The sequence below is a fragment of the Sparus aurata genome, chromosome 5 (genome assembly GCF_900880675.1).
Source record: "Sparus aurata chromosome 5, fSpaAur1.1, whole genome shotgun sequence".
In the NCBI taxonomy this organism is placed as follows: Eukaryota; Metazoa; Chordata; class Actinopteri; order Spariformes; family Sparidae; genus Sparus; species Sparus aurata.
In genome coordinates this window covers 3,490,189-3,517,009 of record NC_044191.1, presented here as the reverse complement: position 1 = coordinate 3,517,009, position 26,821 = coordinate 3,490,189, and the positions used below count along the sequence as shown (strand labels likewise).

Genomic DNA, 26,821 nt, shown 5'->3' with positions numbered 1-26,821 from the left:
GATGTGTCCTGTCTGGTCCCACTCCCACTATGACAAAGAGCTCTGAACGTTTTAGCCATCTTTTTAGCCTGCACCTGTGGATGCAAAATTTTACTACTGCCACCGGTCTTGGTTTTATTAGTAATTTTGACTCCTTCTGGACCAACTGGGAACTTTTTAAACGGGATGGTTTGCATCCAAACAGGAAAGGAACAGAAAAATTAACCTGGAACTGTATTCATTTTATTGCTTTTAGTCTTAATTGACGGTTTCCCCAGCAAGACCTTGCCCAGCATCCTAGCTCTGTATTGCTTAGCCCTGTCTCATACAGTGCGGGTCCTGCTGGTGCTGGCTCTGTTTCTGTTTCCTCCACATTCATTAATTCCTGTAAGGATCACTGTAAGGCAGTCTGCATTACAAAAATCTACTCATAGTCCTCACAAAATCAATCTACTTGCAGTTATAACCACCTCTTCATTCCCTGTAAACATTGCTGCCTCACCTCATGCCTCTTCCCGTCCCCGCTGGCGGGGGGTGAATCACCGCAACTTGCGCCCTCTGCGTCGGGCTCCCTGGCCAGCCAACGTCGCGGATCCGCCGGTTCCAGCCAGGATTGGCCTGGTAAATGCTAGATCTATAGCGAACAAGACTTTTATCTTGAAGGATTTCTTCATGTCCCGAGGATTGGATTTCCTCTGTGTGACTGAGACATGGCTGAGTGTTGGTGAGTCCAGCGCCTTCACTGAGCTTTTACCACATGATTGCAGCTATTTTAACTCTCCGAGGACGTCGGGCCGAGGAGGAGGAATAGCGACAGTCTATAAGAGTCATTACAAATGTAAGCAGCTATCGCTGTCATCCTCCTTCTCCAGCTTTGAACTGAGTTTATTTGAGCTTCTGATTTCCTGGCTGAAATCATGCTTAAATATGATCATGTTCTTATTGTTGGGGATTTTAATGTTCATGTGTGTTGTCCTGACAAGCCAATGGCGAAGGACTTTTTAAACCTCATTGATCATTTTAATCTTGTACAGTCTGTGTCTGGACCTACCTTCAGTTCTCGGTCACTTTCAATCAGAACTCCGTAATTCCTTACTCCATGTGCAATACAGAGGAGCTAAGTTCGTGGTTTCACTCCACCTGCCAAACTGTTTTAGACACTGTGGCTCCATTAAAATTCAGGCAGCCTAAAACTAAATCTGAGCCCTGGTTAAATGACGCGACTCATGCTGTCAGACGTGAGTGCCGTAGAGCTGAGCGCAAGTGGAAGAAGGACAAACTGCAGGTGTCTCTTCAAATGTTAAGGGACTCCTGGCGTCATTATCAGAAAACTGTTAAAGATGCCAAAAGGAAACATTTCTCTGATATTATTCTGTCAAACCGTCACAAGCCTCGTGTTTTGTTTAACACTATTGACTTTCTTCTTAATGCCCCCCAGACTGCCTGTATGGAGGCGTCCCCTGCTGTGTGTGAAAACCTTCTTCACTTTTTTATTGGTAAGGTCACTTCAATTCGGGCCCAAATCTCACCTTCTGCTTATGACCCCTCAGTCTCTGTCCCCTGCTCTGCTGTCTTCAACCAGTTTGAGCCTGTGACTCTTTCCTTTTTACAGGAGATTGTTGGTCATTTAAAGCCGTCCCACCTCGACTATTTAAAGAGGTTTTCCCCACTGTGGGACCATCTGTTATTGCGCTAATTAATAGCAGCCTGTCCTCAGGTGTGGTCGCTGAAAATTTTAAACATGCAATAGTACAACCTCTGATTAAAAAACCTGCTCTAGATCCTGCAGTTCTTGCCAATTTCAGGCCTATCTCCAAACTGCCTTTTCTTTCGAAAATCCTGGAGAAGGTTGTGCACAGCCAATTAATGGCCTTTCTGGAAGAACATAACATCCTAGAGGTTTTCCAATCCGGTTTTAAATCCCTGCACAGCACCGAATCGGCTCTTTTAAGAGTTTTTAATGATATATTTTTAGCTACGGACTCTGGTGACTGTGTTATTCTTGTGCTTTTAGATTTAACTGCTGCATTTGACACAGTGGATCATGAAATTTTAATCTCACGCTTGAAGCAGTGGGTGGGCATCAAGGGCGTAGCGTTGAAATGGTTCAGGTCGTACTTGACTGATCGTACTTTTTGTGTCAGCCTTGGTGACTCGGTATCCTCCTCTGCTCCTCTCTCTTGCGGGGTCCCTCAGGGCTCAGTTCTTGGGCCTCTCCTCTTCTCTCTCTATCTGCTCCCGCTTGGTTCCATACTTAGGAAGCACGGCATTTCATTCCACTGTTATGCAGACGACAGTCAAATTTATGTGCCTCTTAAAAAGAAAGATGAACACTCTGTCAGACGGTTACTTACGTGTCTTGACGACATAAAGGCCTGGATGGCTCTGAACTTTTTAAATTTTAACGATAAAAAGACAGAAGTGATGGTTTTTGGTGGCGCCACTGGGACCCCCCCTGTAGATCTGGGTTCCTTGGCCCAGTATATTAAACCTAATATCACTAACCTAGGGTTTAAAGTGGACCCTGAGCTTAATCTTAACTGTCAGATCAAGGCTGTTGTCAAAGCTAGCTTTTTCCATTTGAGGCAGCTGGCCAAAATAAAGCCGATTCTATCAAGGCAGCACTTCGAGACAGTAATTCACGCCTTTGTAACTACTCGGCTGGATTACTGTAACGCACTGTATGTGGGAGTCAGTGGGTCCTCCATCGCCCGTCTCCAGATGGTACAGAATGCAGCTGTACTAAATCTGCGTCTAAATCTGCGGACCTAGCCGCAAAAAATCTGCGGACCTAGCCGCAAAAAATCTGCGGACCTAGCCGCAAAATGGACGGCCAAATTGGCGGCTTGCTGCCCAGTATAAAAACGGCTACTGGCTGAGGGGCAGAGTAATGTGTATTGCCTTGTGTTAGGCAACATTTTTTTCCATGCATCAATCAGGCCTATGTCTTTCATAAGTTCATTCACCTTTTTACCTGTTGCTTTGGAGGTGCAGAAATGTTTTGATACATCCAATTTAGGTTGGAGATGCATATTAAGATTTCCTCCTCATATTAGAACTACTTCAGTTTGTTTACCATAACCTGACAAAGATGAATCTGCCCTCCTTATCCGTCTGTTCATTTGTCTATTCAAAAGAGTCTTTATTAGATATCAGGATGGTAGCTCCCATCTTATGGTTAGATTTGTACAATGAGAAAAACATTTTTGTAAAACCCATCCTTCCTAATTTTTCATGTTCGTTGTCATTTAGATGCGTTTCTTGTAGATATGCAATATACGCCTTCTCCTTTTTCATTTTAGAGAGTATCTTACTGCATTTTATTGGATTGAGTAGGCCTATACCATTAACATTGAAGGAAACTATCCTAAGCTGTTCCTGTGTCATAATTTCTGTTAAGAGATTTGAGTTGCCCAAACCGACTAGCAACAAACACACTCTCTACATAAAGAAAGAATTAATATGCATTATTTTCCTCTCTCTTAAAGGAATAGAAGGGCTGCATTTAAAAATACAATAATAAAAATAAATAAAATAGCTTTTTCAAAATTGTGCATCTTCAAATAAAGTACTCCATTATTGAAAAATAAAATTTCTGTTTCTGTTTGCCCTCAAGTTAAGTTCCAGCTACTGCACTCATGCACTCCTGGACAACCCCTCCATCAGTAAATGGCTTTTTGTATGGACCAAAAATCCAAGCGACTGGGGGGGAACATTCATCAGCTCTTGGAGAGGCCTTGTGGAGTTATTTTTCTCTGTTGTCTCCGCTGCACTCGTCTCTCTGTCTTCTCTCCTTATATCACTCACTCATCTTTCAATCCGTCACTCACTTCTCACCTCTTTCATCGGTCTGTATTCATTTAAAATACTTCAGTAATTTATTGACTATAGGTCCAGGTCCATATAGGACCACGTCTGGGTCTGGACTCGGACCATGTCCGCCTGTCTGAAATGAAAACAAGAAATGACAAGCCGCTCTCTGATCCCAGTCTTCAGTTTTATGCAACGGAAGGCCTAATGCATTAAAGTGGTATCAATGAAGTTTTGTGAGACGGTACGAGTATATGAGCGCAGTATCGGCCCAGTAACAGTATTGGTATCGGTGCATCCATACTCGAGTTTCCACTGCGTCATTGCGGTCTTCTGCTTCTTTAATTCTCTGTTTTGTCTTGTTGAGCTTGTCCATTTTATCCTCCAACTGCTGGTTGTTTTCTTTTCAAAAATCTTAAATCTCTTGTAAAATCCTCTCCATGTTTACCTTTGCTCTTTATTTGCATTTCAGATATCCATCAGCATGGAAATATGCTTCATCATTCTCGTTTAGTTCTGCAGTATTTTTCTTGCTTTTTTCTCTCATTTCCATAGCTATATGAGTGTTCTTTAAATGCTGTGTGGGGTTTATTCTATTTAATAGCAGGATATTTTAAATTTCTGTCGGAGGAGATCACTTTCTAGGCTGCCATCTCTGCTGTAGGTGGAACCGGGAGCCTAGTCATCCATGTTCAGCTGACCTCACACTCTGGCTGTGTCCAAAATCAGGGGCAGCATCCTTCGGAGTGCGTATTTCAAGTGCAATTACGTCACTAAGCCGCGCAAAGCCTGTCTAAATTCAAAGTGTCCTCCAAATGCTCCCCACAAATGCCTCTTTTGCCTTTTCCTGGAGGACACACCGCTACTATCCTTCGCGGCTACAAATTGCCCAAGATTCATTGCACGCTCAAAGAGAAGAAATAAATAAACAAATAATGGCAACCTCAAGTGGCACAGATCTTGCATTCAAATGTAAGTATTGGGTCTATTCTCGGTTTTTACTCATTTCAGCGTCAAACGCCAGATATGTTAAACTTCAAGGAACCATAAAACCTCAAAATATCAGTTAAAATACGTTGGTAATGCTCAGCTTGATGTCTTTTACTTTCAACCATTAGACGGTCAGAGGCTGACTTATATCTTATATCGTATTGTGACTGTGGAGATGTTATAGACTCGTTTTACTTCATGTACATAAATTGACCAAGATGAACATATTTATATCAGGTTGTGATCCGTGTAAAGTCTAGTTGGAATAAAGAGCTAAGTTTATGATTATCCTTATGATGATTATATATTTTTTTTGCTGTATTAGAACTCTTTTGTCTGTTATACATTTCATTGTGTTTTAGGGAGTAAACAGAGAGCTTCATCACTGTCCGAGGTCAGAACATTTGTTCATAGGGCGAAACATTCTGCCGCGGCTGGATGGGAGTAAGGCAATAATATATATTAATAAATAGCCGATTTGTCAGTCCTGATTTGCATCCCTGTGTTAATGTGATCTTGTGTTTACCTTTTCTCTTGCTTCGAGGATGAAGGACATGAGGCTGCAGAGAGGACAGAGAGGTTCTTCTCTGCTCCAGAGGACATTCCTGACATTATCTCTGTTATTTAGTTATTTTTAAATTATTTGTTCATAATTGTTCATTTTATATAATTCATGAAATAAAATATTGTTTTATTGTTGCACATTGTCCATTCCATTCAGTATTTACAACTTACAATTAATAACAGCAAACGGCATCAAGTGCTACTTCTCAGGGACAACAAGAGATTGAATGTTTTATTTTATTATTAAGGTCTTAACATTTACAACTATTTACAAAATTAGAGCATAAATAACTATTTACAGATTATTATTAACTATTAACAAAAACAATTATTATTAAAAACAATATTAAAAAAGTTACAGATGATGGACAGTAACAGGCTGAGCAGGAGTCCCTGCAGTGCTGCTGGGCTGGATGGTGTCAGTGGGACATCATCTGGGTCGGTACTCAGGGTGTTTAGGGGTCCAGTCTCCTCTGTCCACCACATCGTCCGTCAACTGGGTCTGCAGTTCTGACTCCATCCACGGCTGCAATGTCATTAAGAATGTTTTAAGAAAGAGGCAAGAATTATAATTTCATACTCTAATTAAAATAATCATAATAATCATAATAAATTACAACTAACAAAACTATCTACCAAACACTTTAAATACAATGCGGTTAAAATCTAAATTAAAACCATATATGGCGATCAGCAGTTTATATGTCAGCATTAACGTAATGTATCGGTATGTTAATTAACCCAAATTGTTAGCTAGCTAATAATGATAATATTGATAACATTATGTGGGTTCAATAACAGGTTTACCTCTCCACGGTCCTCTCAGCCGGAGATAAATCAGAGCCGCTTCTCCTCTTCCTCCACAAGCAGGAGGATTAAAAAGGAAATCAGGAATACCTATAGCTCAAACAGATCTGACAGTCAAACTTTACTCTTCTTGTCACTTTCACGGACCTGGGCTGCAGAAATAGTGACAGACGGATAGGGGTGGGAACATCCGATGACGCAACCAGGAAATGCTCCGAAGGGTAGACTGTCCCATTTAACAACAGGCTGACGCTGCCTGCAGGTCTCTCTGAAGGACCCTGCCTTTGCTGGCGGCGAAGGATGGGTCCTTGAAGGATGCTGCCCCTGAATTTGGACACAGCCACAGGACAATCCTTGAGTGGCTGTGACTCAGGGGTAGAGCCAGCGTCTCGTTATCGGGAGGTCGCTGGTTTGATTTCCCTGGACAGGGAAGGGGATGGGCGGGGTGGTGGTGGTACATTATATGATATTAGAATGTAACCTGAAGCCTGAGTACAGTCTGTGAAGGCATGCACCTTAACATGTTGGTTTGTGATCTGCCACAATTAAACTACAGAAGACAACGAAGAAAAAAAGAGTAGGTTAACTAATCCCCCCCAAAATTATTGACAGGGGATTATGAAGAAACAAGGCAGATCTGACTAAATATTGCTGCAATTACACTGCAAACAGGAGCCTACCCTTACCATATCAACATGTCGACACTAAAGGAAAAAAGTCGTCAGCCTAACCTAAGGAAGTATGTTCTTTCATTTTGTGGAGGCAATTCTTCATCAGAATTCATATGGTGTGTATATGTAAGGTTTTAGTGTGTTTTTCCATGCATCTCCCATTGACTAACTGAGCGGTCACCACAGTTAGGCCACAAAACAATCCTCTGGTGAATGGAACACACCCCTACCAACTTTAAAAGGCGCCGGTGACACAGGAACAAGACATGGTTGCCCTCCTGGAAAACACAACATAGACCAGCACCAAAACACAACATATGCTGGCATATGTTATGTTTTGGTGCTGGTCTTGGTGCTGGTTTTTCCAGCAGGGTGGTTGGTGGTTCAATTCAACCAAGGTAGTTTAGCTGTTTAGTATATTCATAAGTGTTTCTACTGTAAAGACATGGAGAAATGAATGTCATAGATGACAAAATAGTACTACTGTTTATTTCATGGTTGGTCGATGATCGCTCCTCAAAAGCCGGTATAGTTATAGCCACAGTCACCACACTGCCTCCAGAAGGTCCGGTTCCACTGTGGCTAATATGCAAAACAGGGGCGTCCACTTAAAGGGATAGTTCGGGTTTTTTTATATGAATCTGTATGGCATCCCCGTCAGCAGTGTCGTGCATCAACACTGACTTACCCCTGACTGTGTCCTGTGCGCCGAGTTCTTGCCCGGTTTTGGTGCCGACGAAAGTAGTCCGGCAAGTTGTCTGGGGTCATGAAAATAAAGCCTTTTTCTTCTCAAAACAAATGTGTTCAAAAGAGTGATACATTTGCATCACAAAACCGTTGTCCACGAAAAAGTCAGACCTCATAATCGCTTGGCGCTATTTTCTCTCGATTCGTATCACCGCGCGCTGCCGCCAGCTGACAGCCGCGCACGAATCCAACACTTTTTTCAGTTGTTTGGCAGTGTTTTACGTGCTCGGACCAACGACCACAGCAACGCGAGAGGGCTAACGTGAGAGCTAGCTAGCGATAAGTTTATAAGCTTATATAAGCTATATAAAAATATATATAATTAAAGCTGCAAGCAGCGTTGAATGGGCCCTCGCAGTCCACGCGCGTCGGGGCATACTGCCGTTGATGAATGCTGCAGTCGGGCCATGCTGCCGTCGGGGCATGCTCAAGCAACACCTTCCGCTGAGGAAGTCGTTATATATAATTCGGTGGACTGCTGTTGCCGGTGTGAAATAATGTACGATAAAGTCAGAAAAACTGTGTGACCTGCTGCATGATTCCCCAGACAAAGACTGAGTCGATGGTCCGCCTCTGGAGCTGGCTGAAGAGAATGTGCACACGAGGCATGATGCAATTAAATAGTTGGGGGAGTTGCTGTTGTGCTTGTCCCTCTGGGGCTTTAATAGCCAAAAGTGTAAGTCCTACATCTGAAATAAGAACATCAGCTAAAAGAAAGAAAGATTTCCTACATTTCTATTTTGTCTATGTAAAGTAAAAGATGTGGGATCCAAATCAAGCTGAAGAGAACTTTTTCTCCAGTTCTTCCATCTGCTGTCCACTATATCGATGATGTCATGCATTCTAGTTCACGCAATACCAGTGTTGGGAATAACGGCGTTAGAATAAACGGCGTTACTAACAGTGTTACTTTTTCAGTAACGGGTAATCTAACCAATTACTATTTCCATCGTTACAACGCCGTTACCGACTATTAAATGTGGCGCGTTACAAACTGAAGCTGATCATTGAAGCTGTTGTCATCAGACTCGGCTCTCAGCCACTGGAGCTGCAGAGCTGTATTTTTTTTCCTCCGGTGAGGGAGGAGGGAGGGCCGAGACAACCGCATAAGTGATGATGATTGGCTCTCTAACGTTGAGTGAGAGTTCTCAAGCCAATCAGTGGCAATGTTCGGTTTACACACAAGCCACACACGCACACAGCAGCTTCACACACTCAAACTAGCAGAGGTGAACTGTGGCAATAGCAAGTCCGGAGGGAAAGTTAACGTTTTCAAAGTGGAAGTACAGACACTACTTTAATCTCCTTTGTCCATGTCCGTTGTAAGCAACTCTGATCTAATGAAGCATCTCTCAGTGGCACACGCTTCTACAAAACTAACACTGGCCAAAACTCTGTTGCTGACACTGTTGATGATGATAGCAGGCCAGGTGTGGCTAAGGTGTGCTCCGCTAACAGATTCACAAAAACTTGTGACACAGACTGAACTGAATGCAATGATAGACAGGTATGTTGTTGAGAACTTGCTCCTGTTATCAACAGTTGACTCACACTCCTTCAGAGCACTCATTGGTAAAATATCGGGAAGAGCAGGTGCCGGTCCGCCATGCAGAAATACATTTTCTAAATACATATGTAGATGCCAAGTAGCTAAAATGAATGCCAAGCTCAAAAGGGGGAAGAAATAAAAGTAACGCAATAGATAATTTCCTGGTAACTAATTACTTTTATAGTGGAGTAATTCCGTTACTAACTCAGTTACTTTTTGGGAGAAGTAACTTGTAACTATAACTAATTACTTTGTAACGTGTAAAGTAACGTGCCCAACACTGCGCAATACACACCCACTATAAAATCAGAAGACAGCCTACAAATCCTTAAAACTAAAATTGTGATGATTTGAAAACCGTAAAAGATTTTTAAAAACTGAATACATGCCCAATAGTTTGAGGTCTTCTGACTCTTTAAAAGTTAGAATGGTGTGTCTAGCTCAAAGTATGAGAGACAAGGAGAGGTTGAAGGTCGATGAGTTTTGAAGAGGACTTGAAGATTTCCCCATTTAATCCCATTGACACTAAGAGCGCCACCTATTGGCCAATTTGCACCAAATTTTACACAAAGCCTCATCAGGCCATACCACACAATGATGAACATTTATGTGATAATCAGACAGTATTTTGTAAAGATATGCAAGATTGTCTGTTTTCAACACAATATGCATGCATTTCCATAAGTGTTATGGTGTGGGCACAGGGCCAAATATAAAATTAAACTGGCACCAGAGCGCCACCAAGTGGCGGATGGGTAAACCCTTTATCAGCTGTCCTCAGGACGGCACTGACAATAAATGTAGAAAGTTTCGAATTAATCCGAAGAACCGTTGTGGAGATATAAAATACTTCAATTTAAAGAGCACCACCTTGTGGTCATCGCCTAAAATTTTGCTCAGGGGCTCATGGGGAAGTAGTATCCTGAGTTTCATGTCATTAGACCTGACCACTGTGGAAATATCCAACAATTCCTGTTTTGAACCAAATCTGCAGGAAGTTGTTATTTAATAACTTTAAAATTATTTGTTTTAATTAGAATCCCTTAATAACTTTTTGTCAGGAGGGTCCACAGATGCTGTGTGCCAAGTTTCGTGCAAATCGGTAAAATCGCCTGGGAGGAGTTCGAAAAAGTAGGTTTTCGACATTTTGCGATATAGCAAAAAAAAAACGGTAGGCGGAAATGGGCGTGGCCTATACCACGAGATTCAGCACAATTCACTGAATGCACTTTCTTTAATAACAGCGCCACCTAGTGGTGGAAATTCAGGACGACAAAAGATTATAAAAATTTTCGCCCGGTGTGACTTATATTCCAAGTTTGGTGAGTTTTGGGGTATGTTCAAGCAGTGAAAAATGCGATCATTTCGTCCGAAGAAAAAAAAAAAAATAGAAAGAAAGAAAGAATCATTTGAAATACAATAGGGTCCTTGCAGGTTCCCTGCTCGGGCCCTAAAAATGGTGAGGACTTGTGACTATCCAGGCTGTAACAACAAAAATCTGGCTGAATCTCCGCACACATTTCACCATTTGTCTGTCAACCGGTCTCTCACGGTTCCAGCTGTGGCTCCAGCTTCAACTTGTACCACTTCTCTGTCCCTCCTCTCTCGAATTTCGGCATCAGTGTATTCGGGTTCATAATACCCCCTTGGCTCTGTGCTAAAGTCTAAGTCTTCATGATCGTCGGTGTCGTAGTCAGACATGTTAACTTTCTGAGCAGTAAACACAGTGAAACAGGCTGGCAGCAGCGCGCAGTGATCGAATCCAGACAGAACAGCACAAAGCGATTATGAGGTCTGACTTTTTCGTGGACAACGGTTTTGTGATGCAAATGAATCACTCTTATTAACACATTTGTTTTGAGAAGAAAAAGGCTTTATTTTCATGACCACAGACAACTTGCCGGACTACTTACGTCAGCACCAAAACCGGGAAAGAACTCGGCGCACAGGACACTGTCGGGGGTAACGTTAAGTCAGTGTTGATGCACGACACTGCTGACGGGGATGCCATACAGATTCATATCAAAACCCCCGAACTATCCCTTAACATATGGACCGAGCGGGGGCTCACAGAACATTCACATCCGGTGGCTAAGTAAAATCGCTTGTTTGGACTTAAACTTTGTTGAACTCTGACCGGTGAAGCTCGCAGTCATGACCTTTAGCTACGTAAGTGCCTACATCAAAAAGACGGACTACAACCCAACGAACTGACTTCCGGGTCCCTCACATCCTGCACTGGCCGGCGTTGGTCATCCGCTCGCATTCGGATATCTGTGCCTGGCCATTACTCGGGAACTTCACTTAACCGGGCGACAGACCGGTTACATTTGCCTCCTCCTTTTCCGTGTCTTAGTCGTGTGACCCGCCGCAACACAACAGACAGGTGTCACAGACCCGCACATCAAATAAATTCAAACTTACCCATTACACGCGTCCGTCCATGTACTCCAAATCCTCTTACAAGCAACCCCGCCTTCTCCTCGTCTTCTTCTTCGCTTATTTGACAGACAACAAAACAACTTTAAAAGATGCTTATGCTGCCGCCACCTACTGTCTTGGATAAATACTGTCTCGGCAGTACACACTGTTAATACTGGTCGGTGTATAGCAGCTCCTTCAGACCCATCTGCTTGGCAGTCTTTCCTGTGTTCCATCCAAAACCTCTCAGTGTGTTTAGTGTCACTCAGTGAAACCTTCCTTTCCACATGACTTAAGTCAAACCTGCTGATGGTGCTGATTGTTTCTGTTGTCTGTAATGTAATGGCAACTCAATAACTTCTTCTAGCAGGGCATTTACTCGGGCTGAGCACCAATGGTGCCAGGGCTGACAGTATTTTAAGTGTAGAAATGATAATTATTATAATTTTGTTGTTAAAGATTAACCTGATCACGCGGGTCTGTGCACTGTAAACAAAGGAAAGGTTTCTAAGCTATTGCATTAACATTGCAGAGTGTGCCAATGGCAACAAGACCAATTTTTCAAGGCTTCAACATTTAACAGGAAGTTGGTTTCACTTCAGCATACTTGTCCAATCTGCCCCAAACTTTAGAGGTTTGATAAGAGTCCCATCCTGAAGACACCTACATGCCAATGTTAACTACCTAGTGTACTACCTACTGGCCACAGGAAATGACTGATGAATTTAAGGATTTTCTCATGAAATTTGAGGTGAATATGGATATAAGATGATATGGAAAAACATTACATTTCCTGTGTCACTAAGGGGCGCATTGACTGACAGAATATTGGCATGTTAATGTGTTCAAGCTGTGACTCATCAGAATAAAGTCATGGGCAGATTGAAAGGCAGCTGGGAGTGGCTGGAGAAAACAATCATATCCACAAATATAAAAACATATCCTCCATCATAGTGTCATTTTGGTACCATCTCAGATCCCCACTGTCACTGGATGATCCTATTATCAGGTTTTCATGCTCTATTCTAAAACAGATGCACAGAAGATTGAGAACTGAGGGTCTTCCATTCTGTCCCATCTGGTGTAATCCCATCCTGTCAGCTTGAGTGCACACTCTAAGTAATAAATGGGCAAAGCCTTGGCATTGAAACAATTGGACAGATCTTTGCTGATAAAACCATACCTTTTCAACAACTTAAACCCAGTTTGACCTTATGGATTCTTCTTTTATTAACATATGCACAGCTGTCGTCTGTTATAAATCAGAAATGTAAAGTAGGAATTGCCCTTGCCCCATGATTGGAATGGGACTAGCCTTTTATTTAAGAAGACAACCTTGTCATTTATAGCTTAATGGGCAGCTTCAAATGCATCTTCTCGTGTCCAGTGGGCTTGGGAGCATGGCCTGAATATTTCGTTGACTGCTACTCAGTGGAATGCAATTTGGTGGGTGGCGCTGAGCTCTTCTAAATGTGTGAGATTGTGAGTAGAGCACATATTACCTGTGTCAGCAATAGTTATGCTGGCACAACTGTGGCAAACAGGGCTCATTATTTCACCTGCTTTGGGACTGGTCCAGCTGTTAAAACACTGATCAGAAGTAATATCTCTAATGTTGAAGTTTCTTACTTGTTCATTTCTCAGTTTGTCCCATTGCAGGCTTGCTGGGTCAAAACCAGATGCTGGGGCCACTGCTGAACGGCTCTGGATTTTCGGTTGCTTATCAACTAAGAGAATTCTTCTAAACTAGAAGGTACGTTAACCGGGCTGCTTCTCTTGGGACTCTTGGCTTGAGCAATACCTGGATCTGTTTAACATCCAGTTTTTTTAATACCCATATTTATTATTTGTAGATAACAATTCACTGCCACACTGTTTATAATTGCATGTTCATTTTGTACGATATTATGTTTATATGTATATACAAGTCTATCGTATTTCTTTACCTTTTTATATTAATTGTATTTACTACTATTATTATTATCATTATTATGGCTGGGACGACGCGTCGACGTAATTGACAACATAAATTCGTCAACATGAATAATTTGCGTCAACGCGTTGTCCCAAACAGGAAGTGGTAGTACCTGCGGAGGCTGAGAATAGCCCCTCTCACACAGAGACGCTGCATTAACGCCACAGCGGCGGTTCGTCAATTCTCCGCCGTTGGTCATTCACAAAGAGCAAAGCAGCACTAGAATAAGGACAAACCGCCATGTAATTCACACAGAAAGCTGCGCTGCTGTTCCTAAAGAGATGTGACGGTACACGTCATAATGATGACGTCGGGGTGTTTCCCAGGTCTCCCCCGTCAATCTAAACCCACGGACCGTTTATAATGTGTAGTGATTGAGAACCCGGCCCCCTAAACATCCCTCTAAGGTGAAAGAGTTGATTTTTTCGCGTTAGATTACATTATTACATAATTGCCATCAGTAAACAGGTCGCTGCGTTACTGTCACTTGCGAGGACGGAGGCTGTTTTCTGGGGGAAAGTCTCGGTCGGGAGGGCTGACCATCGCGGAGATTTCTATCAACACAACCACTTGAGTGAGTTAAAGGTTTTTGCCGGTGACAGACGCTGTTTTTCGGGCAGAAATGTGATGAAGAGTTGGTAGGACAGGCGGGAGGACAGACGCTGCTCCGCCTACAACTGCGGTATTTTTTTCCTCATATAAGTTACCAACGACAGTTACAGTTACTACGTTTCTTTTGTTTGGTCATGCAACGTTAAATTAATCGTTGGATTAGTTACCTAATCGAAAAAATAATCGCTAGATTAATCGTTTGAAAAATAATCGTTTGGGACAGCTCTAACTATTATTGTTTTTGTAATATTACTGTCCTTTGGCTGCTGTCACAAAGAAATGTCCCCGTTTGTGGGACAATAATGGAATTCTGATGCTGATTCTGAACATGGAATATTCAGCCTGCCTGTTGAAAGACTTTGAAAAGAGGTGGTGGTGGCACTGCTCCTCCATGTATTATATACTGGATACTGTACCCACAGTAAAACTTATGTAGTTTCCCCTAAAACATGGTGAGATTACAGTTTCACATTTATAAAATATCATGACATCATTGCAGCACTGCTCGTTCTTTGACATGACCCAAATTTGATGCAATTCTAGAGGTAGGTAGAACAGCCTAATGAAATAAGTGATTATACTTCAAAACATCTAAATAAAAAAAAAATAAAAAAAAAAATAAAAAATAATGTATAATCTATGAAAATAAATGCAGATTTAAAAAAATTACCACACTTAATTTTTATTTGTACAAAAACCTTTAGTTGAAAGTCTTGCCAGTGGAACCCTGCCAGCAGGGTTCAGGTTCTAGTTATGGTCCTTCATCCACTGCTCAGTCCACTGTGCTATCTGCTCCAGGTTTTTCTCAAGGTCCTCAGGAGTGTTGCTGGGCAGCTGGTGGACAATATCCTCACTATACGCCTCCATGGCCTCCTCATAGATGGTCTGGAAGATTTCGCACTGCACGTTGTCCTGCAGCTTCTTCCCTGTGTAACCTCTGTCAGTCACACAGTAGGGAGACAAACAACAAAACAATTTAACTATGTAGCCTACGTTACCACAGTAGAAGCACAAAAATCAAGGAGAAATTACGGAATAAGCACAATTTGAACAAGTCAACAAAAGCAGGTTGGCATGATTCTCTGCTCCTGAAACGCTCCCGCTAGGGGTATGAAGCCAAGTGAAAGACAGAACAAAACAGCGTTGCATACTTCAGTAACAGAGACTTACTCAGTGGAATCACAGGGTTAAACATTTACCATGTAAAATTAGCTTCAAATGTAATACAAGAAGATAACCACCTGTTGGGGTAGCACCTGATGAACACTGACAGAGAGATGTAGTTTTGAGTGCCCCATGGGAAAAAATTGGTACAGAAGTCAATGACCCTATGAATTGACTTCTGTACCACCCTATGAATTTTGCCATGAATTACATAACTCACATAAATTGTCACTTTAAAAGATAATAATGAAAGTCACAGTTTGTTGTAAAGAAAGTTAATACCTTTTAGTTGTGTGTTCCTTTGCTCTGTGAACTACATCGTCTTTCTCAATATAAGTCACCAAGCCAAGTAATATTCTAATATTCGGACCAACTCTACTGTTTGAGTATTGGGGACTGTTGGGTGTGTAGGCTTTCTAATTATGTCCTTTCACAGGGTGATCAGTTTAATGACAAACTGACTTTCTTGGGTTGAGCGGAGAGCGGCATACCATTAGCCACTTTTTGATCTTAGCTTCTGCACAAGGTTTGAATTGTTCAAAAGACAAGAACCGAAATCTGAAATTTCAAGCTCAATGGTCCACAGGCTTAAAGTCAGGTAGCCATAGTCATACATTTATTGAGGTTCAGCATACATGATAAATGAAGTGGAAATTACCTGCTCTCTAACCGTGTGTACAGCTGGGTGTTGTCTGTGCGTAGGACGAAGACGATGTGAAACCAGCGTTTAGGGAACAGGTCACAGCCATGATAGTCAACAATTGCGCCACCTTCTGCCATCTTTTCTTCCAGCTCATCAACCACCTGCACAATCACATCAATGCAGGGGTTAAAGCAAAGAAAAAAAAGGGGGGGGGGGGGAATCAGTGGTATAGCGGGAATTATTAAACATTTCTTATTAAAAATATCTAAAATTATCAATATTTTTAGATCATACTGGAAGACATTGCAAGACATCCAAAGGTCTCAAACTCACAAAGGTAGCTGTACGAGTACACGCACACACACACAAACACATACTTGACTGTAATGTCATCTCTAAACAGGTGTGCAGTCTGTCAGTATCAGTGGTGTAGTATATATACATATACACTACTCACAATAAGTTAGGGATATTGTGAGAGACTCAGTGGATTTCATACATACGGTGTTTGTTTCACTTCAGAGAGTTTTGGGATAGGGAGGCAATTGTATTGGGGTGACAAACACACCTCATTTTGTGTTTTCCACGTAATGGTCTCGCTGTGTACAGTGTGCCTTACATATTGGGGCCAATACCAAAAAACTAAAAGACAACCCTTTTCAATGTGGCATCAATTTCAACATTCTGTGGGTATAAAAAGCTGGTATTGTCAGTAAGTCATTCCAAGTTCATCATTCAAAACAGCCATGAACACACGACGTCACTTAACGGACGAGCAGCGCCACCTGGCCATAGCGCGCCTTCGGGTCGGTGGCAGGCAGTCAGATGTTGCTCGTGAACTTGGTGTGTCTCAAAGTGTCATCAGCAGACTTGCATCAAGACACAGAACTACTGGCAGACTTGCTGACAGACCCAGGAGTGGAGCCCCACGAGTGACAGACCGCAACGATGACCAGTACCTAAGGACCTATGCACTCAGACATCGTTATGCAACTGCCACACAGCTGCAGGCCCAGTTACGAGATGTGAGGGGTACTAGGGTTTCCAGACAAACCATTCGAAACCGACTCCACCGCTTTGGCTTGAATGCCAGACGACCGTTGCAGGTGACTCCACTGACACCAAGACACCGCCGTGAACGTTTGCAGTGGGCACAAGACCATGTGACCTGGACAATGCAGCAGTGGTCTACCGTCCTGTTCACTGATGAGTGTCAGGTCACCTTGCACAGAAATGATGGTTGTCAGCGTTGCTGGAGAAGGCGAGGTGAGCGATACGCCGAGGTCAACATGGTCCCCAGGGTTCCCTTTGGTGGAGGAGGTCTAACAGTCTGGGCAGGCATCACCAGTCAGCGCAAAACAGATTTGGTTATTGTAGATTGCTCAGTCACTGCACGTTCTTACCTCAGAGACATCATAGAACCCATCATCATCCCCCAATTCCGCCAGCACACCCCCAACTTTCTGTTCATGGATGATAATGCTCCACCACATCGTGCCAGAATTGTGACCGCTTGACTTCAGGAAGTCGGAGTGCCTCATATGGTATGGCCAGCAATGTCCCCTGACCTGAACCCCATAGAGCACGTCTGGGACCAGCTGAAGCAGAGACTGGATGATCGTACCTCACCCCCACGTGACCTGGCAGAACTGCGTGTAGCACTTGTGGAGGAGTGGAACGCTTTGCCTCAGAACAACATCATGAGGCTAGTGAGGAGCATGAGACGTCACTGTCAAGCTGTCATTGTGGCACATTGTCAATTTTTGTTATTTGGGGCTATCCTAAATTTCTGGGGTAATAAATATTAAACTAATGAAAATGGTGTTTCTTCTCATTCATTATTAGTAATATCAAAGGGAACTTTTACTTATTTCATTAAAATTCAGACCAAATAGGAAAAGCACTCATGTAAATAACAATATCCCTAACTTATTGTGAGTAGTGTATATATCGTGATAATTATCGACATCAATATAAAAAAGACATATCGTGACAAAACATATCGCCCAGCCCTAATTTAACTGTAAAACAAGTAGGCTGAAGAATAATAAGAAAGAACATATCAATTAAAATTGAGGATGTCTTGACCTCTGCTGCTTCGATTTTGAAATTGTTAACTGATCTTACAGAGGGAATCAAAATGTAACCAAAGGGACAACAAGGAAGCAGAGTTTTGCAGTGGTTCCACATCAGTTGTTTTGTGCAGTATAGACTGGCAGGTCATAACCAGCAGTGTTTCCCCTTCCACTGCACAGGCCTGGCGGGCCGCCAGGCCAAAAAAAAAAAAATCAATATGCCAAAAATAAGCCACCTATCAATTCATTTATAAATCAATAATCATTTACATTAGGAGCGCCTCTGTGCAGCGTAACGCGAGTCAACCTGCTTCGTTGCCTGGTAACGATGCGAGTACCGCTGCTGAGAGCGTGGGCATTCTGGGATGTTTAAGGTTTGTAAGCTAACCAACTATGGCGCCACCGAAGAAAAGAAAAAATATCGCGGGTGACAGACAACTTAATATAAAGAAATTCTTCTGCCAGACTCCGGAGCCAAGGAAAATAGACGATGGGAGAGTAACAGAGGCAACTCCAGAAAAAAATGACAGGTGCAGGTGAGACGGAAGAAAGGGGGGCAGACTGTAGTGGAGAGGGGGGCTGCTCCAGGACCATTACTGCCCCTGACACCGGTCCGACTGCCGACCCTTGTCCGACGGGTGACGCCAGTCCGACTGCCAACCCCCGTCCGAAGGGTGACCGCGGGCCTGGACCAACTGGTAACGTTGACCCAACCCAAAAAAGAATACAGCTAACGTTAAACACATAACATCTAGCTGTGATCCCGAATGGCTTAATAACCATAACTACAGCCCTTGGTTGTACCACACTCCCCATGTTAAGTTTACAATTTGTTGTTTAGCTTATATTTTTGTTCTGATTGAGGATCTTCTCTCTCTCTCATTTTTTTTTTGGTAAGCAGTAATGATGAAAATAACACAGACAATAGGCTAGTTTTCCCAGGCATTGTCAAATGTATACCTCTGTTATAATAGAACAGGGTTCTTCCCAGACGGTGGAACAGCGGCGCTGCGCCGCTATACCACTAGGTCAGCGCCACTATACTCCGTGCGTGAGTACGACGAGCGAGCGAGCGTGCGTGCGTGCGTCCGTCCCCCAGTTGACGGCTAGGAGCTCCCGGCTGACGGCGATGAGTGTCCGTGTCTCCCCCCCCCTCCCCCGGGACTGACGTTGACGAGCGTTCGCCCCCCCCCCCCCCCCCCCCCCCCCACACACACACAGACGGTGCGCCGCTACACTACAAATTTCTGGGGAGAACCCTGTAGACTGAATAAGAAACTTATGTGTTTGTTAAAAAAAATATTTATAACTGATAGAATCTCAATTATGTGTAGGGATGTTTTGTCGCTTATGCCGTCAGCATAAGCAGCCCGTTAAAAGAGGTCCATCCCAGAGGGTTTTCATTGAGATCCCTTCTGCAATGTACAGAAAAGATGTGCTTGATGCTCATATGGGTCCAGACCACCATGCCGCAGCCTTTCAGGCCCATGCAACTTTGATTAAAGGTTAGATTAAGCCTAATGATTTCATTTAAGTGATATCATTCAGCAATATAGGCCTACAATGATTTTTAATGTAAATGTTTGTTATTGCTGTATTTCGCGTCTCGTGCGTTTAGGGTTTTTTCGGTGGGTACCACCGGGCCTGAAAAAAATTCTAGGCGAAACACTGACCAGGTTCAAAGCTAGCATGTGGAGTTCAGCTCACCCTGTCCTCATCCAAGATGGGGCACTGATACTCCTCGTCGTAGCCATCATAAAGTTGTCCTGGGGAAAGAGCATCAGGATAATTAGAAAAGCCTCAGGATGACACATCATATTGTATTTACTTTCTTAAATGTTCACTTCCGTGTTTAAGTTCAGTTGCTTTCACATCTGATACGAACCGTGTTCAAGACCACCTTTTCAAGCGGACCCGGGCATAAGTACAGTACACTTATAATTAAATATACTGGCCTTTGAGGTCAGGTGTACTTGGTTACGGGCCCGAGTCCCTGATGTCAAACCCTAAGGTAGCACAGTCTTTTATATCCATTTGTTATGAAAGTTGGTTAAAGTTTTCACCTTCCTGGGCCAGGTCTCCAATGTTAACATAGGTCAGCCCTGTCCGCTGGGCCAGTTCCTTTCCTAAAGTAGTCTTTCCAACACCGGGGGTTCCTGTCAGAGAGAGTATTAACATTTGAGCTTTCATTGATCAAACACGGCACTGACGAGAATGCCAGCCTCTCCTGTAGCTTGATCTGTGTAGTGCGTTTCTGTGCTCTTTTTTCATCTTTGTTAGACTTGGTAACTTTTTTTTTTTTTTTTTTTTTTTTTTAAAAACAGCAGGTATTGTGTTAATCTATCCATTACGGGTGGGTAAAAATATCGATTCATCAATGCATTGCAATATATTTTTTCCCAATTTAATATCGATTCTTAAAATCCTCTGAATCGATTCAGGCAAGCGACCACCCGCAGTCCCTCGCCGGACCTCTTGGTCCCCGCCTCCAGCAGCTGGAAGCGGCTCGCCCGCGACCTCGCTCGAGGGTCAGCGGGTGATGCGCCGTGGAAACAGGAGGTGTGTAGCCGATGTCTGACGCACCGCTCTTTCGGAGACTGTAAACTCCCAGCGCAGCCGGTCTCACCCTGGCCGCTGCACCACGCGCCCGCGAGTAGCACTCTCCTCCGGGGAGAGAGGGAGGTCAGTGTCAACGTTTACCTCGTGTCTAGCCGGAGGGCGGAGGGACTGCGGTCATTTCTATGTTTATGTCAGACAAAAATGTACCATGCAGTCCCAGAAACAATGGCACTTTCTCAGCTTAACTATGGTTTCACTATTTTATAACTAAACACATCGAGTACCTTTGTTTACATTTCAGTTCGAACTAGAACTTCCTAGAGGAAAGATTTATAATTTAAGATTACTTTTTTAAATTAAAAAATTATTAACAGGTACTCTAATGAATTATTTGTTTATTTCTACTTATTACTGAATCGATATCGAAGCATTTAAGTCAATATTGAATCGAATCGCATTTGCGACCTACAGAATCGAAAACAAATCGAATCGTGAGGTTCTTAACAATACCCAGCCCTACTATCCATCTATATCCTATTGATATGGCTTTCTCTTTTCTGCAGGACAGTGTTGGGACCCTCACCACATGGTACCATGTTTTCTCTCTCTTTCTCCATCTATAACTATCTATCCATCCATCAGGTGATGCAACCCAGGTCATGTAACTGAAAGAGACTATATACACACACAAGTGAGTCTCTGATAATATTACATGCCCCGGACGTTCTGTCAAGCCATTGTTGTTTGTGGGTACATTCATCCATGTGTGCATGCAGAGACAGATTGTGAAGTCATCCACACCACTACATGAGGCTGCAAACACAACACCCTGAAGCCTTTATTGTTATTCCTTTATTCAAGGCACACTATGCCCCACCAGGACAAACACGACAACCTCCTAGACCTCCTGTATGCTTTTATGAGGGATGCATACAATGCCACCACTAGCAAAGTCTGATCATAATCTGGACTAGGGCTGGGCGATAAAAAAATAACGATATATATCACGATAGACACGTGATCAATATCAATAGAAAATACGTTTAATAGAACATTCGATGATTTCACTGAACTCCGTTAGAAACAGGTGATCTGCGAGCGGCGAAACACAGTGCGAGTAGAGAAAATGTAGTGCCAAAAGTGCCAACAGACCGACTATATACATGTACTTTATATGACCCCACTTCAAAAAACCCGAACTATCCCATTAACATATTGTCAAGCAGCAATGTCAGCTTCTACACTATTTTGTCTCATGTCTTAGATTGTGATTCTGAAATCTTGAAAATTATTTTTTTTTCCAAAAATCTCACCTAGTCACCATTTAAAGGGTTATTTGTCAGATTTTTCTTATTTCAAATGGGTTAAAAAGAAAATCAATAATTATCGATATCGACTGATAAGAAACACTTATACCGTGCTACATTTTTCAGCCATATCGCCCAGCCCTAATCTGGACATTGATGGAGACACAAAATGCACCGCTGACTACCTAAAATTCCGCATAGATATTGCTGAAAAAAACAAACAAACTTCAAATGACAAAAAATTATTAAAAGCATTGCATTTATTTTAATTCTTTTATTTTAAACAAATTTGCCCTGCCATTGTAAAGGTGCACCTTCAAACTCACTTGAAAAAATAAATAAAAGTGCAATCTTTTGAAAAGAATGTGTCCCTTTTTCATAAAATGCTTTTGTAAACGTGTCAGATTGCTTGCCATTATAAAAACTGATCAGTTTCGATATTGGGATTGATAAAGTGTTAACATAACTTTCATTAAATACTTTATTTTGCAAAAGGTAACTTTTGTTTACAAAAAGTATTTTAAATCCCTGAAGATATGTAAACTAAATTAAACATCTACATGCATTGCATGGTAAACATGACATGTTGGTAGATGTACAGGACATGAGGTGTGTGCTTGCTGTCTGTTTTACACATTTTTGGCCAGGTAGACGAGCCTGTCTCCTACTTCTGGCCCTGTTGCCGGTTTGTAGCACAAGAGTATAATAACAGTTATCTTGCCTTTGGATTTACTTTTGGATTTGGATTTACTTGGATTACATTAACAAGATGGTTCTGGAAAAGTTGTGCATCAGTGGGTAATTTGCAGTTCAACTAGATAAATCTATGGATATCAGTGGACATGCACAACCTATGGCAAATGTGTGCTTTGTAGACAGAGACACAATCAGAGAAAACGTTATGTTTTGCAAGGAATTGCCAGAAAGAACAACATGAGAGGAAATTTTTCGAGTTGTGTCAGAGTACCTTGAACAAGGAAGATTATTTAAAAAATAATCGATTAGTTCCCTGTGATTATCGAATAGTAGTTTAGCTTGAAATGCCCATCCCTACTACGATGCATTGTTTTCTGCACCGAGAAGCACTCATTGCCGAGACGTTACCAGCAGACCTAGCTCCTGTACTGGAAGAAGTTGTGCGCATGATAAACTTTGTGAAGATGAGACCTGTAAAAAGTTGCGTGTTCGCATCATGTGTGAGGAAATGGGAGCGGAGCATCAGAGTTATTGCTCCACACGGAGGTCCAGCATTTTAGCTCGTGTGTATGAGCCGCAGGAGGAACTTGGAGTGTTTTTGACAAATGAGAAGCATGATGGCGCCAAGTTGCCCTCAAATGACGAGCGGTGTGCAAGACTGGCATATCTGGCAGATATATTTCAACATCTGAATGACCTGAACACATGAATGCAAGGCCGAAATTAAAACCTGCTCACAATTTCAGATAAAATAAAGGGATTTTGTTCAAAGGTGTGGGTTATTTCTACTACGTCATGAATCTGTTACAGATAGGGCACTGCCATCAGTCAGTTGCTGGCCTGTTTCAGGCCCTGTCACAAAGAAAAAAAAAAAAAACATGCTTCGCCGCTGGTGGGCCATCCTTCCAACCAGGCTTAGCATGTTTTCTGGGGGAAACCCTGCAGCACACTCACCAGACAGAGGAGTATGTTCAGCAGCAGACTGCTGTCTCAGTCCTGCTCAACAGACAGACTGAGGTTCAACTCCTCCTAGCTATGGCGGGGGGAGACTGGCCGCTAATGAAGGCTCAACTGCATTCTTTCATCAGACTGCTGGACTGTCAGCGGCTGGCTATACTGCAAATTGCTCAGTTAAATAATTGCTTTTGTCCCTCTTGCTATTTATTGTTCCTGTTATATTTATATGCAGCACATACACTATTGCTTTGTTTCGGTTACCATTTATATCCTGATTTGTGTGTAATTTATATTTTTTGAACTATTCTTTAAAAAATAAAAGAACTTTAATCACACTAATTTTAGTGTTTTACATATGTCATTTAAACTTCTGGATGTCTAAATTTGTATGTATGCATGTATCTGAAAATGTAAAAAATATAGTGTAGTGTAATTTTAAAGGGAAGGTCATTCATACTTCCTGTGAGCTCTGACCAGGTTGGTAAAGTTGAACCAATTACTATTAACTCGTCAATCCACCTACCAAATATTTCACCAAATGCAAGAAGTTACTTTAAATACATTTGGCGGGTGGTTAAAGTAACGCATACATACCGTAGACTATACGTTAAGTTTTAAAGTAAATGGATATAATGCTAATGTACTTCATATCCAACGATTACATTGCACTATACCATGTAAATATGTATATATGTCTATTTATTTGTTCCCTTTTTAATTGTATTGCTTATTTTGCTATTGTTTCTGTTCTTGTAATATGTTTCTGTTTTAGTAATATTCTGTCGCTGCTGTGACAAACACAGTTCCCCGTCTGCGGGACATTAAAGGATTTCTGACATGTAGAGGGGCCGACACACGCATATTTATACATGATACGATCGTTGATGCAAATCAGAATAACTCGAATATACCATCATTAAACAAAATCTCCTGTATAACCTGATATGTTATGGTATATACTTTACGTATACTTTTACGCGCAACTCTAACTAACATGATGTCACGAGTCGCGGGTCTCATTTAATAGATGAATGCTATCAATTATATCTGTCATGCAACAGTTGAACATATCTACTTTAAAGATACGCAGTAAAAGTGAAACCGACCTGTTAACAGAATATTTGGTTGCTTCCTCATCTTCATAGCTTGCTAGAAGCCAACACGTGTTTTGATGACGGCAACCTGAAAGGCAGAGAAGTCCTGTTATGTCTTCGAAAATTATTCTTTTCGTGCAATTCTAAACAAATCAGTAAATCTCTACGCTGAATGTCAAGAAAAAAACCTGAAAAAGATTAAGCAACCCGAATGGAGGGCGTCAGTGACTAGCTTGCTGGATTTTTCCCTCGCCGAACAGCCTGCTTCTTTTTCTTCTTCGGTGTTTGTTGTTGTTGTTCTTCTTCTCTAATTTAATGGCGGATCGCAAACCAACGTGTGAAGGTCCATACCGCCACCTACTGTACCGAAGTGTGTAGCCTCAGGGCGTCAATTCCGTCATTTTACAATCTACAATTAAATGATTGATAAAATAAAATATACAAATTAAAACAAATTAAATAAAAAAACAATAAGTTACATATATACACACACGTAAACATATGTATACACCTGCACATACACACATGCATGTCATTATATCTTACAATTTTAACCTGTATCTTTCAGAAAAATAATGAGAGCCTTGTAACAATCGCTCCTTCTGTCACTCATCCCTAAAATGCCTTCCAAACTCCAGCTCTGGTGAGTTTAAATATCCTACTATGTAATTCACTACACTCTACATCATATTTCCTACATTTCATAACAACATGTTCAACATTTTCAGGAACCTGACAAACATCACATTTATTCATTACTGCCTCCTTCTGGCTCAATTAATCCCTTGAACTTCAGTTCTATATTTTTGATCAGTCCAGTTGTTTTCAAAAAACGAATGGTCACTTTCATTACGTGTCCCCGTATCCAAGCAGATTCCTAACCCCTGTCCCTGCTCTCCCCAATCTCTGGAAACTGGTGTACATTTCCCCTCTCTCTTTTACATATTTCCTCCATGAAATCATGACCTGCTCCACTGTTTTTGCTTCCTTATATTGCTCACAATGTCCAGTTGGGTACTTTCCTGTAATAAAAAATGTGTTGTTTGGGTTGCGGTGTTCCATTGTTACATGTGTCTCTGCTGTGTCTTCTGTTGTCTCTCTCTGTCTCTTTGTGCACAGGTATGTTTCTCATAGCACCCTCCTCCCTCTCTACCTGAGCACACCTTAGTGATCGGTGCTCTGGTGAAGTGGGGGAGGTGATGGGCAGAGAGTGCAGGGACAGGTGAGCATGGAGATCACACACAGGCAGCAGCACACTTGTGAGGAGTGTTCACTCCAACCTCCATGCATGTTAGTTGCTGGGGTTTTGTCATTTTAGTTTATTGTGTTAGCTTGGGCTGGAGGTTACGGTGGTTCGGTTAGTCGTCTCTTTGTTTAAGGGTTGGTTTCCATTTAGGCAGTTTAGGGGGAGGTGCAGGAACGACGGCACACTGCATGGTTGGTCCAGCATGATCCTCCTATCTTTTGTTCTTTTTGGCCGGGATCTTCAGCCCTCTTTTGTTTGTTCCTGGTTTTCTTCTTTAATAAAGCTTGTTTAGTTGTGTACCTTATGTCCTTTTATATGTCGCATCCTCCAACCCCTTTGAGCCTTAGTTTTGACATATCTCAATGGAGGCTGTAACTCAAATAATTTTGCTCATGATAAATTGTTCTCATCAGTCGGCTCCACTGTGTCTTATTGTTGTTTTGTTTGGGACTTGTTTTGAAGAAGCATGTTTTCCCTCTGATTTCTAAGGCTAACTCTGATGTCTTTATTTTCCTGGGCGCTCTTGTTGCTGAGTGCGCTGGTATCCACATGATCTTTATATTTTCCCCCTTACTGATAATCCTTGAATTAATTAACATGGACTTGTACAATGTGTAGCCTATATATATATATATATATATATATGTGTGTGTGTGTGTGTGTGTGTGCGTTAAGCTCCTGAACTAGATCCGGTGATTCGTTTTTGTGATGTGTCTTGTAAAGAGTCCAGATTGGTGTCATGGTCCGCAACACAGTTAGTCCAAAGTTTTTTTTTTGTCAACATTCATTTGTTATGCTGTGTTCTCTGCTCCCTATCCACAGCTTTATTTCTGTGCTTTCCTCTTTACCAAATTTCTTGCAATATCCAGTTCTTAGTTGGGTGACTTTCTTTATGACTCTTTTAGATTAACCCGGTAATTGGCGGTAATCAGGTGTTTCCGACGGCTCCAAAGTG

General features: G+C 42.1%; 2 protein-coding genes across 7 annotated transcripts in view; both read right to left on the bottom strand.

Moving 5' to 3' along the window:
* Window positions 1-14,055, bottom strand: part of ydjc (YdjC chitooligosaccharide deacetylase homolog) — a 37,656-nt gene extending 23,601 nt beyond the window's left edge. The window contains exon 1 of one of the 4 annotated variants that reach the window (XM_030417969.1): window positions 11,542-14,055. The gene's annotated coding sequence lies outside the window, so the exon portion shown is untranslated. The remainder of the gene's footprint in view (window positions 1-11,541) is intronic. The other 3 variants (XM_030417967.1, XM_030417966.1, XM_030417965.1) reach the window with 3 other exon arrangements.
* Window positions 14,056-14,781: 726 nt separating this feature from the next.
* ak6 (adenylate kinase 6) lies at window positions 14,782-24,958 on the bottom strand. Of its 3 annotated transcripts, none has more exons than XM_030417184.1 (6): window positions 24,809-24,958; window positions 24,633-24,708; window positions 20,071-20,163; window positions 19,715-19,773; window positions 15,948-16,093; window positions 14,782-15,062 (listed from the first exon to the last, which is right to left on the bottom strand). In XM_030417184.1, exons 2-6 carry the CDS (start codon window positions 24,667-24,669, stop codon window positions 14,873-14,875), a joined length of 525 nt encoding a protein of 174 aa, XP_030273044.1. In that variant the 5' UTR covers window positions 24,670-24,708; window positions 24,809-24,958; the 3' UTR covers window positions 14,782-14,872. The 3 variants fall into 3 exon arrangements, with proteins under 3 accessions (XP_030273044.1, XP_030273045.1, XP_030273046.1); XM_030417185.1 differs by having other exon boundaries at window positions 24,828-24,954; XM_030417186.1 differs by having other exon boundaries at window positions 24,633-24,903.
* Window positions 24,959-26,821: the final 1,863 nt, after the last annotated feature.